The 17001-nt window shown below is 50.6% G+C and overlaps 1 protein-coding gene across 1 annotated transcript in view; it reads left to right on the top strand.

The window, feature by feature from the left end:
• The first annotated feature begins 831 nt into the window (after positions 1-831).
• Positions 832-17001, top strand: part of TUT7 (terminal uridylyl transferase 7) — a 60252-nt gene continuing 44082 nt past the window's right edge. The window contains exons 1-5 of the mRNA XM_066604095.1: positions 832-1007; positions 9442-9931; positions 13999-14171; positions 14889-15005; positions 15746-15923. Coding sequence (XP_066460192.1) covers positions 9469-9931; positions 13999-14171; positions 14889-15005; positions 15746-15923 — 931 coding nt within the window. The 5' untranslated portion in view covers positions 832-1007; positions 9442-9468. The remainder of the gene's footprint in view (positions 1008-9441; positions 9932-13998; positions 14172-14888; positions 15006-15745; positions 15924-17001) is intronic.

Below are 17001 nucleotides of genomic sequence, written 5' to 3' on the forward strand. Positions count from 1 at the left end.
TGTATACAGCTGTACTGCAGTCACATGACACAGGTGTATACAGCTGTACTGAAATCACATGACACTGGTATATACAGCTGTACTCCGGTCACATGACACTGGTGTTTACAGCTGTACTGCAGTCACATGACACTGGTGTATACAGCTGTACTGAAATCACATGACACTGGTGTATACAGCTGTAATACAGTCACATGACACTGGTGTATACAGCTGTATTGCGGTCACATGGCACGGCCCACGAGCCGCAATCCTCAGTCGTCTCGCAGAGAACCTGTACAGCACGAGCCCCCCTGTGGCGGACTGCGGTATTGCCGGGAGGCATATTAGCACTAACTGCTTAGGTTAAGCAGCGCTGCTGATTAGAGCCACCTGATTGGCTCTTCGGCACCACGTGACTACACATCGTGCACGCGCATTACCTTCAGCAGCCGTGCACTACACACTACAGTTAAGCAGACGTGCACTACACACTACACTTAAGCAACACGGGGTTAGGTTTAGGGTTAGGGTTAGCTAAACCTAACCCTAAACCCCAACCCTAAAACTAACCCTAAACACTAACCCTAAACCTAACCCTAAACCCTCAAACTAACCCTACACCTAACCCTAAACCGTAACCCTAAACCGTAACCCCGTGCTGCTTAAGTGTAGTGTGTAGTGCACACGGCTGCTGAAGGCAATGCGCGTGCACGCTGTGTAGTCACGTGGTGCCGAAGAGCCAATCAGGTGGCTCTAATCAGCAGTGCTGCCTAACCTAAGCAGTTAGTGCTAATATGCTGCCGGGAGAGCTCGGAGCAGTGCAGCAGACATGCGCAGCAGGACAGCGGAAAGACGAGGAGGATGTAATTCTGTACGGACAATCTCTTCCGGTGTCGGCAGTTGCTTGCTTCCGGGTGGAAAGAGCTGAACTGCACGATGGAGAGGGGCAAATAAAAGCCGAAGGAAGCGGAGGGCCAGCGAGGCTGACGGACGGCTGCCGTAGGAAAGCACGCAGGATCAGCCCGGTCAGTGAGGGGGCGCTGCGGCTCTTTGCAGCTTGTTTTCCTTCCTGGCTGCCATTAGTTTCGTTTCTTTATCCTCTGCGTTTCCTTGCTGTGTGCCGTCTCCGAGGCCGGTGCCACCCAGTGTGTCCATACCCGTCCACCAGAGGGCAGGCTGCGTCCTGTGCCATGCTGTGCACCCACATCTGACTTCCAGATGGCAAGCTGCACCCGGTGCCACCGTGTGTGCCCATGGCCATCCACCATGGAGGGCAGGCTGCAGTCGGTGCCACCCTGTGTGCCCACAGGTGACCTTCAGAGGGCAGATTGCACCTGGTACCATGCTGTGCACCCACAGCTGACATCCAGATGGCAAGCTGCACCTGGTGCCCCCCTGTGTGCCGATGGCCGTCCACCACGTAGAGCAGGCTGCACCCGGTGCCGCCCTGTGTACCCATGGATGTCCATCACGGAGAGCAGGCTGCGCCTGGTGCCACCCTGTATGCCCACAGCAGAATATAGGACTCCCCCCTAACAGCTCTTGCAGTGCAGCCTGTGGCATTATGGGGGGGGGGGGGGTCCCTGGCTGGTAATACCTACTGTACCCGCTACTTTCTAATAGATCGTGGGAGTCAAAAATAAGTTGTTTTTTGGTTTCTGAGCCTTCATAGGTGCGAAATTGAGAATACCCGCCACCAGGTGCAGTACCCCGTGTAATGCAGTGTACGGAGGGCGCAGCCACACAGGCAGCTTTCAGGGTTTTTATTTTTTTTTTACTACACGGACTGATCGTCTGGGTTTTTAAAATAAAAAATTCCCAACTTGTCCCGTTCTGGTCCGACTGTTTTTGCACGGCAGCACGCATCGGCGTTAGTTGATGCGCAAAAAAAAAAAAAAGTGCCCGGATGATGCCAAGCGGGGATAGAAAATAAGTTCTACTGACTCTTTGGGTGTGCTGAGCTCCTCCCGCTCTACTGCATGGCGCCTGCAGGGTTAACGGTTCTCTTTATGCTAATGTCCGCCGTCGGGTCTTATGGGCTTTCTGGGGTGGTGCACAAATGATCCGTATCTTGTACCATGTTGGCCGCCGTATGCCAGCTAGGCAGAGTTCATAAATTTGTCATACAGGGCGGCGCGCTGGCGCAGTTGCCCTGCGGCGCTGGGGTTTGTCTGACCAAGGACTGTGAAACGTGTCCCGATATCGCACATGGGATTGTGCGACTTCCCGAGGCCGCGAGGCGTTTTTGTGTCGGGGAAGTAGCGATCCTCCTCGTCTTCAATGGTAACTATGGCATCACAGTGGCGAGCACCTGGCACGCCATGCGACATTCACAGAATCCAACATTTTTTCTTAATGGTAATCGTGTAAAATGGCCCTAACTGACGTGTTACTCCAGCGCAGACTCCTCAAAGCACATGACCACTGCAGCCAATCACTGGCCCTCGCAGCTTGCCGATGGAATTTTTCCATGTTGTCCTCCATTGACGGTACCAACTGAAGGTTAACCCCCTTGTCCCCTGTTTGGGTGAGAACCCAAAGGATTTTAACCCTTTAAGAACCAAGTGTGGTAAATTTACGGCGCTTGGTACTGGACTTTAATTCCGGCCCATGGGAAAAATATGACGCAGGATTAAAGCCCCTGCAATCTAGCAGGACACAGCTGAGGGCCCAGAGGAGAAGCAGAAGCAGTTTATAACCACTTCCGCCTTCTCCTTTACTGGCTACATAGTGCTCAACAAGCACTACTTAGTGCAGAGTAAAAGCAGAACTGTTACTTCCACTACTAATCGCCGATTGCCTTCTGTCATAGCAGAGCTGCAGGGTCCTAGCACACTCTGATCAGATCTGCCAGTGACTATTGTCTCTACAGGGGCATGTTTATCCTGTAACTGGGGGCTCTTATGGATGCCTCAGCTGCAAAAAAAAAAATGTGAATGACCCCCAGAGGTCTTGTATGACATCATGAGGGCATGGATGTTTTTTCAAAAAAAAAAAAGTTAAAAAAAATTCTGAATAAAAAATATATCTAAAAAAATAGAATGGCCGACGCCAATCACCCATTGTGATACCCGAGCTGTAATCCAAACTTATACACACTATATATCAAAATGTCTGAAACAAGGCAAAAATTTTGGTAGCTGCAGAAAAAACAAAACCGTGAAACCACCACATGGGTAAAATCTCTAAGGTATCTGATCCTTCAGGGGTTAAAAGATCCCACCTTCAGCCTCCCACTAGTGTTTTTCTGCCCCAGCAGAGGGCAACTAAAGAGAAAGGCTCCTTGGGTTTGGATGCAGGGGGTGAAGGTGTGAATATTTGGCCGGAGTTGCCTCTGATCAGCGAGGTCTTCTGCGTTCTTTGGTGTAGACTGTCCTTCGGGGAGGTCTCATCAGGTCCCCTGTAACCTCCCTCTCCCGCAGACTGTCCTTTGGAGAGGTCTCATCAGGTCCCCTGTAACCTCCCTCTCCCGCAGACGGTGCTTCGGGGAGGTCTCATCAGGTCCCCTGTAACCTCCCTCTCCTGCAGACGGTCCTTCGGGGAGGTCTCATCAGGTCCCCTGTAACCTCCCTCTCCCGCAGACTGTCCTTTGGGGAGGTCTCATCAGGTCCCCTGTAACCTCCCTCTCCCGCAGACTGTCCTTTGGGGAGGTCTCATCAGGTCCCCTGTAACCTCCCTCTCCCGCAGACTGTCCTTTGGGGATGTCTCATCAGGTCCCCTGTAACCTCCCTCTCCCGCAGACTGTCCTTCGGGGATGTCTCATCAGGTCCCCTGTAACCTCCCTCTCCCGCAGACTGTCCTTCGGGGATGTCTCATCAGGTCCCCTGTAACCTCCCTCTCCCGCAGACTGTCCTTCGGGGATGTCTCATCAGGTCCCCTGTAACCTCCCTCTCCCGCAGACTGTCCTTCGGGGATGTCTCATCAGGTCCCCTGTAACCTCCCTCTCCCGCAGACTGTCCTTCGGGGATGTCTCATCAGGTCCCCTGTAACCTCCCTCTCCCGCAGACTGTCCTTCGGGGGAGTCTCCTCAGGTCCCCTGTAACCTCCCTCTCCCGCAGACTGTCCTTTGGGGAGGTCTCATCAGGTCCCCTGTAACCTCCCTCTCCCGCAGACTGTCCTTCGGGGAGGTCTCCTCAGGTCCCCTGTAACCTCCCTCTCCCGCAGACTGTCCTTCGGGGAGGTCTCCTCAGGTCCCCTGTAACCTCCCTCTCCCGCAGACTGTCCTTCGGGAGGTCTCCTCAGGTCCCCTGTAACCTCCCTCTCCCGCAGACTGTCCTTCGGGGAGGTCTCCTCAGGTCCCCTGTAACCTCCCTCTCCCGCAGACTGTCCTTCGGGGAGGTCTCCTCAGGTCCCCTGTAACCTCCCTCTCCCGCAGACTGTCCTTTGGGGAGGTCTCCTCAGGTCCCCTGTAACCTCCCTCTCCCGCAGACTGTCCTTTGGGGAGGTCTCCTCAGGTCCCCTGTAACCTCTTTCTCCCGCAGACTGTCCTTTGGGGAGGTCTCCTCAGGTCCCCTGTAACCTCTTTCTCCCGCAGACTGTCCTTTGGGGAGGTCTCCTCAGGTCCCCTGTAACCTCCCTCTCCCGCAGACTGTCCTTTGGGGAGGTCTCCTCAGGTCCCCTGTAACCTCCCTCTCCCGCAGACTGTCCTTTGGGGAGGTCTCCTCAGGTCCCCTGTAACCTACCTCTCCCGCAGACTGTCCTTCGGGAGGTCTCCTCAGGTCCCCTGTAACCTCCCTCTCCCGCAGACTGTCCTTCGGGGAGGTCTCCTCAGGTCCCCTGTAACCTCCCTCTCCCGCAGACTGTCCTTCGGGGAGGTCTCCTCAGGTCCCCTGTAACCTCCCTCTCCCGCAGACTGTCCTTCGGGGAGGTCTCCTCAGGTCCCCTGTAACCTCCCTCTCCCGCAGACTGTCCTTCGGGGAGGTCTCCTCAGGTCCCCTGTAACCTCCCTCTCCCGCAGACTGTCCTTCGGGGAGGTCTCCTCAGGTCCCCTGTAACCTCCCTCTCCCGCAGACTGTCCTTTGGGGAGGTCTCCTCAGGTCCCCTGTAACCTCCCTCTCCCGCAGACTGTCCTTTGGGGAGGTCTCCTCAGGTCCCCTGTAACCTCCCTCGCCCGCAGACTGTCCTTTGGGGAGGTCTCCTCAGGTCCCCTGTAACCTCCCTCGCCCGCAGACTGTCCTTTGGGGAGGTCTCCTCAGGTCCCCTGTAACCTCCCTCGCCCGCAGACTGTCCTTTGGGGAGGTCTCCTCAGGTCCCCTGTAACCTCTCTCGCCCGCAGACTGTCCTTTGGGGAGGTCTCCTCAGGTCCCCTGTAACCTCCCTCGCCCGCAGACTGTCCTTTGGGGAGGTCTCCTCAGGTCCCCTGTAACCTCCCTCGCCCGCAGACTGTCCTTTGGGGAGGTCTCCTCAGGTCCCCTGTAACCTCCCTCGCCCGCAGACTGTCCTTTGGGGAGGTCTCCTCAGGTCCCCTGTAACCTCCCTCGCCCGCAGACTGTCCTTTGGGGAGGTCTCCTCAGGTCCCCTGTAACCTCCCTCGCCCGCAGACTGTCCTTTGGGGAGGTCTCCTCAGGTCCCCTGTAACCTCCCTCGCCCGCAGACTGTCCTTTGGGGAGGTCTCCTCAGGTCCCCTGTAACCTACCTCTCCCGCAGACTGTCCTTCGGGAGGTCTCCTCAGGTCCCCTGTAACCTCCCTCTCCCGCAGACTGTCCTTCGGGGAGGTCTCCTCAGGTCCCCTGTAACCTCCCTCTCCCGCAGACTGTCCTTCGGGGAGGTCTCCTCAGGTCCCCTGTAACCTCCCTCTCCCGCAGACTGTCCTTCGGGGAGGTCTCCTCAGGTCCCCTGTAACCTCCCTCTCCTGCAGACTGTCCTTCGGGGAGGTCTCCTCAGGTCCCCTGTAACCTCCCTCTCCCGCAGACTGTCCTTCGGGGAGGTCTCCTCAGGTCCCCTGTAACCTCCCTCTCCCGCAGACTGTCCTTTGGGGAGGTCTCCTCAGGTCCCCTGTAACCTCCCTCGCCCGCAGACTGTCCTTTGGGGAGGTCTCCTCAGGTCCCCTGTAACCTCCCTCGCCCGCAGACTGTCCTTTGGGGAGGTCTCCTCAGGTCCCCTGTAACCTCCCTCGCCCGCAGACTGTCCTTTGGGGAGGTCTCCTCAGGTCCCCTGTAACCTCCCTCGCCCGCAGACTGTCCTTCGGGGAGGTCTCCACAGGTCCCCTGTAACCTCCCTCGCCCGCAGACTGTCCTTCGGGGAGGTCTCCTCAGGTCCCCTGTAACCTCCCTCGCCCGCAGACTGTCCTTCGGGGAGGTCTCCTCAGGTCCCCTGTAACCTCCCTCGCCCGCAGACTGTCCTTCGGGGAGGTCTCCTCAGGTCCCCTGTAACCTCCCTCGCCCGCAGACTGTCCTTCGGGGAGGTCTCCTCAGGTCCCCTGTAACCTCCCTCGCCCGCAGACTGTCCTTCGGGGAGGTCTCCTCAGGTCCCCTGTAACCTCCCTCGCCCGCAGACTGTCCTTCGGGGAGGTCTCCTCAGGTCCCCTGTAACCTCCCTCTCCCGCAGACTGTCCTTCGGGGAGGTCTCCTCAGGTCCCCTGTAACCTCCCTCTCCCGCAGACTGTCCTTCGGGGAGGTCTCCTCAGGTCCCCTGTAACCTCCCTCTCCCGCAGACTGTCCTTCGGGGAGGTCTCCTCAGGTCCCCTGTAACCTCCCTCTCCCGCAGACTGTCCTTCGGGGAGGTCTCCTCAGGTCCCCTGTAACCTCCCTCTCCCGCAGACTGTCCTTCGGGGAGGTCTCCTCAGGTCCCCTGTAACCTCCCTCTCCCGCAGACTGTCCTTCGGGGAGGTCTCCTCAGGTCCCCTGTAACCTCCCTCTCCCGCAGACTGTCCTTCGGGGAGGTCTCCTCAGGTCCCCTGTAACCTCCCTCTCCCGCAGACTGTCCTTCGGGGAGGTCTCCTCAGGTCCCCTGTAACCTCCCTCTCCCGCAGACTGTCCTTCGGGGAGGTCTCCTCAGGTCCCCTGTAACCTCCCTCTCCCGCAGACTGTCCTTCGGGGAGGTCTCCTCAGGTCCCCTGTAACCTCCCTCTCCCGCAGACTGTCCTTCGGGGAGGTCTCCTCAGGTCCCCTGTAACCTCCCTCTCCCGCAGACTGTCCTTCGGGGAGGTCTCCTCAGGTCCCCTGTAACCTCCCTCTCCCGCAGACTGTCCTTCGGGGAGGTCTCCTCAGGTCCCCTGTAACCTCCCTCTCCCGCAGACTGTCCTTCGGGGAGGTCTCCTCAGGTCCCCTGTAACCTCCCTCTCCCGCAGACTGTCCTTCGGGGGAGTCTCCTCAGGTCCCCTGTAACCTCCCTCGCCCGCAGACTGTCCTTCGGGGAGGTCTCCTCAGGTCCCCTGTAACCTCCCGCGACCCCACAAGGGTAAAGCTTGGGCAGTTATGTTTCACGATCCCATGACGGATTGGCGCTTCTGGCTCTGGCCTACATGTGACCTGGCCGCTGTCACCTCACTTCTACGACTGTTGGAACATGCTGACGTGTTGCCAAGTTGCCCCACTTCCAATTTCGTGCCGGAACGTGACCCAGAGCTGACAGGAAAGGTCCCAAAATGCAATTGACAACCGAGGGTTTAAAAAATAGGTCGGCCACAGAAACCCGCTGAAGGCCGGTCCTCTTCTCTCCGGCTATAGCTTTTGGCTGGTATGGCTTCTCTGGCTCAGGAAGGGCTTCAGTGCGGTTGAACCAGCCTCTGGTTCCAGTATTGGGAGGACCCCTGGGGATAAGGCCTCCTGCACACGGGCGGATTTGCTGTGTGAAATCTGGAGTGGGCTTCTGTCTCCGAATTCTGCAGCAAATCCAGCCCATAGCATGCTATGGCAAAACGCTATTTCCTGCCCAAGAGCGGAAATCAGTTGTGTTTTTTTTTTTTTTCCACTCGCGGGGGAGAAATCGCAGCATGCTGCAATTTTGTGCTGGCTGCACACGGCCAGCTTCCATTGAAGTCAATGGAAGCCGTCTGTCCCGCGGCCGTTCTGCAGTCATCATTGCAGAATGGCCGCAGGAGCCGTATCATCGCCATAGCGACAGACAAACAGACTCAGCGTTCCACTGAAGGGGGAAAAGGTCACAGACCCCAAAAGAGAGCCTTGAAAAAGAAATGTTCCCAAGCGTGTGGGTTACAATTTGGATGGATGCCAGCTAGAAGGGCTGCTGCCGAGGACTAAATTGACACTGTCATTTGGTGTAAACTGACCCATCTCATTGGTACTGCCAGTGTGCTTGAGAGATAACAGGGCTTGTCTAGGATTACAAAAACATGGCTGCTGTCTTCCAAAAAAACAGCCACACTTCTGTCCACTGTGTGCGTGTGGCTTTGCATCTCAGCCCCATTTATTTCAATAGAGGTGCAATACCAGACACAACCCTGTGGACAGAAGTGGCGCTGTTCTTGGAAGATGGCAGGCATGTTTTTGTAATCTTGGACATCCACTGTTAATGGCTTGTACAGCCCTTACTCTGCTAGAATTGATGGGAACCTCGAACCTCCTCTGTGCTGCCTCAAACAAGACTAGTCTGTATATCTTTTTGTCTGCACCTCCCAAAATAAACGACAGAAAATACAACCACAAACAAAAGCAGTTAGGAACTTTCTGCAGATATGGAAGAATCCTTTCTTCAAACTGGCCCTGGTGAGCTGGTGCTGCCGGATGCTTCTACTAGATGCATGGAGACTGATGCAGTCACTGACGCCATCCACTTCTGTGTCCCCTGGTGGAAGTGGTCAGACGTTCCTCCTGGCAGCCATGGCAAGCAGAGGCTGTCCTACGGCAATGATGCTGTGTGCTTCTCCCGCATCCAATTATTTGCTAACTCTTAGTCCTGTTCAGCTCAGCTTTGTCCTTTTCTTAAATGCCTTCAGTCTTAAGGACATTTAGGCCAAATTTCATCCCTCAGCTGTCATTAGGGGCTATACGTATTGAGTAGGGATGAGCGAGCGTACTCGGAAAAGCACTACTCGCTCGAGTAATTTGCTTTATCCGAGTATCGCTGTGCTCGGGTCTGAAGATTCAGGTGCCGGCACGGAGCGGGGAGCTGCAGGGGAGAGCGGGGAGGAACGGAGGTAAGAGCTTTCTCTCCCTCTCTCCCGCCCGCTCTCCCCTGCTCCCCGCTGCGACTCACCTGTCAGCCGCAGCGGCACCCGAATCTTCAGGGACGAGCACAGCGATACTCGGATAAAGCACATTACTCGAGCGAGTAGTGCTTTTCCGAGTACGCTCGCTCATCTCTAGTATTGAGCCATCGGTATACTGATGTAATGTAGTCTACGGGACCCATACTTGGTAATGGTAGAAGATCCCGAATGGAGAGGTTAATCCTTAACTGGACTGATTAACTTTATGGATTAGATTTCGCCTGTTTTTTGTTAAGACGTAGAAAAATGAACGAGTCTTTAAAATTTGCTCTTTTGTCTCTGTTTTTCAGGCATGTGTTTTATCTGAATTTGTGAAAATGGGAGATACAGCCAATCAATTCAGAGGGAAGGTCTTAAAAGATGAAGATGATCTTAAAAGAAGTCCCAAGAAACTCTCCTATTTGACTTTTGACTGTCAAGGAAATAAATTGGAAAGGGACTCTCCAAAGCCTAAAGCTATCCCGGTAACTTATGGCGGCAGTCCACGTAACGGGCCGCAACAGAACGTTATGAAGAATTTCAGTCCTGTTGGGCGAGCGGCCACCAGTCCCAAGGATATCGTCAAACGGTGGTCAGCCGAAGAGCAGAGAAGCAACTGTGAGAACTGGAGGGACCGCCGGCAACAGAATTCTAACAGGTCAAGGAACAATTCAACGAATGAGCCGGCGGATTCATCCAGATGGCAGGACGGTGGGGACAGGCAAAATCAGATGGGAAGACGACAAACCCACAGAGATACCGGTCCTGGAGAGTTCGCTGACGATCACCCTGGAGTTTCTGGTAGATGACCTAATATGACCTACCGAAATATACCACTCATATGTCCTAAATACTTAATAATGCAAAGGGGGTGTGGGGAGGGGAGGGGATACACATGAGCTCTAAAAGCTGCAGGGCGTCATATCAGGGGTAGATAATATCTCTCTCATATAACCTATACATATAACAGAAAGTCTCTCCTCTAATGAATATATATCTATATATATATCAAACAAGAAAAATGAACTGTAGTGCAGGACTTGTAAAAATACATATATTTAAATATGAAGAAGCCGTATATCCAGAAAAAAAGGAGGCGGTGGGGAAGGACACAAGAAATACACACAAATATGAAAAAAATGAAATAAAAAATTCCTGACAATGGTAGGAATCCCCGAGAGCATAACACGAGTCCATGTAAATGTACATCATTAGGTGTGTTTAGGGCAATAGCCATCCATGCATTTCTAGTATAACCCAAGAGGTTTCAAATACCTGTATAGAATATAAAGCTCCTCAGCTCCACCATAGTGTAGGGAATAGACCCCTGATGCGCGTTTCTGACCAGCCTTCTTCAGAGGGGTGCTACCATCCACATAATCTACCCCTTAGATGGTGTCCATGTAATTGAACCCACTTGTCAGTAATGCACGCCCCTTGGAACCAGCCATAGACCTTCTAAAAAAAAACCTCCTTTCATTGAGGACTGGGGTGCAACAATAGGGGTTGCGGTCGCTACTGTCTCTGGAGCCTTAGGGGACCCAAAGGCTCCTCCATCACCACTGGCATAACTATAGGGGAAGCGGTTGCACCCAGGCCCAGGAGCCTTAGGGAGCCCATAAGGCCTCTCTTCTCCATATAGGGAGCTCAGTACTATAAATAAAGTATTATAGATAGGGGCTCTTACAAGTTTTGCATTGGGGCCCAGGAGCTTTATGTTACGCCTCTGACCATCACAAAAAACACCAGTATTATAAGCAGCACATGGTAGGTGGGGGCCCTGTTACAGATTTTGCATTGGGGCCCAAGAGCTTCTAGTTACACCTCTGATTGAGGATAGTATATCCTTTTGTAAGGGTGTACCAATATGGTGCTCATTCAGGCCGAAAGTAGTCCATAGGTTGATCGGACTATCTGTCAGTTAGTCACGCAATGGTAATGTCCCTGCCACGGGTGATGTAATGGCGCATAGGTGGACGACGCAAGGAAGCCAAGGACGATGTGCAGCTTTCACGGAGCGATGCTTGATCAAAAATGAAAGACCCCGTATCCATACAGAGGCCGCCAATGCGCCATCGTCAACATTGCAACGACTAAGCAGACTCTGACATGAGGACAGGCGGAACGGAAAGCTATATGCAATAATGTGTATAAAATCACAATAATATGGCAAGTGATCTCCATGAAAAAAAAACACCACTCTAGTGTGAATATGAGTGAAAAAGATAATAAAAGGAAAAGTAATCAATAACAACATCCCGTGAATTAAGAGGAGATTAAAGTGATACTGAAAAACTAATGCAATATAGTGGTAAAATAAATAGACTAAATCAGAAGGTGAAAAGAGGGATAGAAAATCCCAGTAATAGTAGAGAAGGCAGCAGCACTTCCATATATATCACCACTGGTGCGAGGGAGATTTCTCATGCAGAGCCCAGAAGGGAATCGGACCCCTAAGTTTCCAAATCACACGTGCTCAGCTTTTGCATCTTTTGCACAGAAAATCCCAGTAAGACGCTGTACATAAAAAAAACATTACTGGATGAAGAATATAAATATTCATAAAGTGAGTCGCCTGTCCTCCCGTCCCCAGATGCAGAGCGCGAATGCCTCCTACAGCGGAGGGAGGCGTGAATCCACATTCTTCTCTGAATATCCAAACAAAAACGGGACACTATAAAAGAGAGTTAAAATAACTTACATCTAAACATAGTAGAGATATGGAGCTACAGGAACGACGAGAGGGACTCGTTCAGTCCCTTAGGGAACGCTGTGTCCAAATGTACTATCCAAAAACACTCTGTGCCAACAATCCCCTGGGGCCACAACTAACCGTCTTCATTCCCCGCGCCTTAAGTCCATCTGGATCACACCCAGGGAATTCCTTAACGTGCCGCGGTATCGCTTTTAGTGAATGTATATATCATTGCCCTTTTTAGCCACATACTCCCTCGTTCTTAGTTTGAGTTCTCCTGAAGTGAGACCTATATGTGTATATATGTCTGTGCAAAAGTTGTAGATGGGTATGGGAATACTGCTATAAAGTAAGAACTCTTCAAAATACAACTTAGACGATAAAAAATAACAAATTGCACAGTTTGCGAAGAAAAGGGAAATCTAAATTATATCAATATTTGGTGTGACCGCCCTTTGCCTTCAAAATGGCATCAGTTATTCGAAGTACGCTTAGGGCGCCTTCACATTGTCGATAAAATCGCGCGATGTCAGAGTGAGTGAAAGCAATGCCAGACAAGATGAGCAGGGAAGTAAATACTTAATCAGTCCACTGGCAAAGAATGTGACAGTTTTATGATCTCTACATTGGTGCTAGGAGGTGACAGGACTGTGTGTTATCTCTCCTTCAGACCTGTGCATAAGATGAAACAATACCTCTGTAGCGTCACCTGTTGGATGGCAGCATTCCTTCAAACTAATGTGTGCCTTTTTTGTATCACGTCTTTTAAAACAATAATTGGAAAAAGCACCCCTTCTGGGTGTCCTCCCCCGAGCCACACGCCTTCCCCTCCTCCCCCAAAGACACCCCTCTTGACCTCCTTCAGACCTTTGATATTCTCCACTGATGTAAGAACCCCACTCCAAGGTTCATTCCATTTTTGAGCGTATCAAAAATGGTCATCATTTTCTACTCCCAAGTTCTTCTGTGATGCTGTAGCTTGAAGTTGCCCTTCAGTATGATAACTCATCTGTTCCGTATTTTGTTCATGACCAGAAAAATATTTTGCCACAGGCAATTCCATCTTTCCCTCTCTAATTGTGTGGCGATGAGATCTCATCCTGGCTTTCCGTTTTTGTCCTGTTTCCCACAGGGATGGTACCCAGAAGGGGTGCTTTTCCCAATCATTGTTTTAAAGACATGGTAAAAAGTTATACATTGATTTGAGGGAATGCTGAGGGGCCATTCAGGGGTGCAGGCTTAGGATAGTTGGAGGGCTTCTGTCATCGGGTGTTTTGCTTTCTTCATCTAGGACAGCATTGCTCAACTCCATTCCCTCAAGTTCCCCAGCAATTCATGATCTGCCAATATCTCAGGCATCACCTGTGGAAATCTCATAGAATGATATGGCTTGACTTGCGATGCAGCACCTGAGGACTGGAGTTCAGAAACGCTGATCTTGGGGTTTTGTACCCAGTTTTCGTTTTATCTGCCTTTGTACTGGTATTCCATGTACATGATGGCAGTTACTTGTGCTGGTGGGTGAATCCGCATGACGACACTCAAGCCAACAACCGTTTGTCACTTGTTGTGGCAGTTGACTCCAGGGCGAAGACCGTGTTAACGGATGTGTGCGTACTTGTATCTTGTCTGCTCATTGCTTAAATTAAGGTAAAATGCCAGCAAATTAGAAGACCATTAGTAGTTTTACCCATTGCTTATGGTGACTGGTTGATGGAGCTTTTTCTTTAGGTTTTTAGTCCTGATCTTGTCCACCTAGAAAATCATAGCTATACTATGTTTGTCCATGTGGGGTGATGGGCTGTCTAACGTCTACAAGGGTCCTCCACACCACCTTTGCCGGAGGATGACCAGCATCTTCAGGTCGTCATAGTCATCCCTCCAGCTATTGATGCTACAGCACCTTAATGTGCTCCTAAAATACTCACAAGTTGAAGTCCTGTTGTTTCTTTGTGTTGGTTTTTTTTCTTGGGGGGGGGGGGGGTATAGAGCACGTCCTGCAATATTCTCAGGTTGTCGGACACCATTGGGAGGGAAGTTGTGTTGCGGCGGTTGTGGATTCCAATATAGCTTCTGTATTGGAAACTGTATGCCCCTTTATTACTAGTTTATTATACAGGAAAATCTTTATTTTTAGAATTTTGCAAATGGTAAATATATTTTGTTTCCACAGATTTGCATCGCCCCATAAACCGAGAGCGACTGCACTCACGGTCAGAGAAAGATGAAGATGATGGTCTTGGCAGTCCTGTCATTGACGAGTCCATGTTGTCCAAAAAAGAACTACTAGGCCTGCAGCAGGCTGAGGAGCGGCTGAAGCGGGACTGCATCTACAGGCTGAAACGGGTATGGAACTGCAGCCCAGTAATTGTCTTCAGGCCTAATTTACACGGGCAAGTGCGATCATGGTCCGCTAAAAACTGACCGATCTCACTGCAAGTGTATGTGCGTTTTACAGAACTTTTTTGTGTCATAAACATGTGACTGTCATCCGAGTGCAATCTGTTTTTCATGTATGTGGGGGGGGGGGGGGGGGACCAGAAGCCTGTGCTGGCCATTCCAGCTGGACAGTGATGGCATAATTACCCTAGTTGTATATTCTGTACGGACATGCAAGTTGTTGGTCACCATGCTATAGCCAGCATAGGATTTGGCCTTGCCCAAGTAGTCCGTGGGTGATCTTAGAACTGCTGGCATTCGGTTAATAAATCTTCAGGGAGATGTAGAGCTACTTGGAGTGGAAAAATCCTGAATTTTCACATTAAAATCAGAAGTTTTTACTTTTTATGACCTCCAACATGGCATGTGATATCGGTTATCAAACTCTTTCAGATGTCACAATTGTCAGATTTTTGGAGAGAATTTTGATAATGCTGCATGGACACTGTAACGAAACTTAACAGATATCCACCAACTCTGTAGCAAAATCTGAGGTTTGCAGCTGCTTTTTTTACAGTACTATGTGCAGCAAAAAAATCTGCTTTATTTGAACTTGGCCTTTCTGTGTTAATACATGTCTTTACTGAAGTAGACTTATTTTTCTTTTTTCCTCACCCCACAAAGCGTCCCAGAAAGTATCCTACAGCAATTTATACCTGCAAGCTCTGCGATGCCCTTGTGGATTCGATATCTTCTGCACATAAACACATGAAGGAGAAGAGACATAAGAGAAACGTAAAGGTGAGACCATTTTCTTTGACTTGGTTATATACTTTTAAGCATTAGAAACACAAACCTTAAAAGTTTGACATGTCGAAAGTTTTAATTGCTGGGGTCCGGGTGCTGTGATCTGATTGCTTAGAACAAAGCAACTGAAGTGCTCATCTGAGCTCTTACTACTCGCTAGCTGAAGACCTGCTCAATAGAAAGTCTATGGACAGATCTTATGCTAGTGAGAAGTGAGTGCTCAGGTAAGCATTTCAGCTACTATGTTCTAGTGATCAGTGGGGGTCTCAGCACCTGGATCTCAGCAATCAAAACTTTTGACATGTCAAGTTTTTTGTTTTTTTTTTGAAAGCCCGATTATGCTTTAACACCTGCTAGACATCAGGGTACAGCCCCATGCAGCAGTTACTGCATGGCTGGGTTGCAGGAGTGATGCCGCTAACAACCCAACCAATGATGTAGGTCTTTGTGACTTGCTAATCATTTAAGTGTTGACTAGCAGTCAGTTGTTAATGGCTGCACGGTTTTAGACAAACTGTACGACCATTAACAACTGATTGCTACTGAACACTTAAATATTTAGCAAGCCACATGGACCTGTATCACCTGCAGGGTTGTCAGCCACATAGTGGTCACTGTGCAGCTGCATTGCAGCAACGATGTGGGGCCGTACCCTTAGAATGAAACTCTATAACATATTTTAAGATATAAATGTACTTGTGTCAGTCTGTATATGTGTATATTCTTTTATGCAGGAAAAAAGGGAAGAGGAACTACTAACAACTCTGCCACCACCAATGCAGCCACAGATAGAAGCAATTGGTATCGCAATAAGCAAGGTGGTACAGGAACATGGTTTAAATGAAGATGACCTGGCTAAGAGGCTGTCTACCGTGTCAGCCATGGAAGAGGTCATTAAGGAGAAACTCCCAGGTAAAGTAAACTTTATGCAAGATTGGATAAAGTGTCTGTAAATCTCAAAAAAAAAATTTGTGACAAAGTATAAAGCTGGGGACACAAAGACCTTTTCTGTGTCATTGGGGGCTCACCGCGAGATCGGCTGGCTTGTTATGAAGCATGCATTCCTCGCATTCTTCTTCCTGCATGACAGTGAAGATCACGTCCCTATGACGTAGCATTCACTAGCTAGGAAGAAATGCTAATGTATTGCAGAGACAGCAGGCATGCGCAGTCTCTGCAGTAGCTCTGCACTAGATGCTGGACTGTGAACTGACGTAGCGTACATTGCCGGGCAGGAAGGAGACAGCCTGTGAATGTATGCTTCATCACAGGAAGCAGAAGAATCAGCCAGCTGGAGGGGTGAGATGACTCTGGGGGGACTGCATGAAATGGGAGAAGATGAGGTAAGTAGACTGTCTGGGGAGAAATTGGTGAGTATTGAATTTATTTTTTTTTGACAGAACCCCTTTAAGGGCACTCTGCACCCCTGAAATCCAGTGGCTGTGTAGTGCCTAAGAATGCTGCCTTTGGCGTGGGAGACTGTGGTTCACATGCTAGTTGAAATATAAGCCCTGGCTGCATATATTAAAAAAAAGAAGAAAAAAAAAAGCAATATATTACCTAATAGACGCTCTCTGCTCTGCCACACTTCTCTGGCAGTTCCGCCTCACTTGCTTGTAGTCTTCAGCCAGCACTACCTAGTCAGGGGGTTCAAAAAATACCACCTCCAGGAAGCGCTTGCTCTGATTGGCTGAGCCACAGCGCTCGATGAACCAATCACAGGCTTCGCATTGAATGGCTGTGATTGGTTCTCGAGGGCTGCAGCTTTCACTTTGAAGTCCACTAGTATCTGAATCCGTCCAAAGGGTAGTGCTATAGTAAGCACTCTGACCAATCCGATTCAGCATTGTATGTAAGGTCACATAATTGACAAATCAAAAATCCTGTATTTTAAGCGGACATGACAAAGCATGCACCTCTCACGAATGTCTCTTTATAAAATGACTGACAGATATAGATACACTGTAGCATTCTTACATTTAAAGTTACT

Source organism: Eleutherodactylus coqui, chromosome 5 (assembly GCF_035609145.1).
Source record: "Eleutherodactylus coqui strain aEleCoq1 chromosome 5, aEleCoq1.hap1, whole genome shotgun sequence".
NCBI classification, from domain to species: domain Eukaryota; kingdom Metazoa; phylum Chordata; class Amphibia; order Anura; family Eleutherodactylidae; genus Eleutherodactylus; species Eleutherodactylus coqui.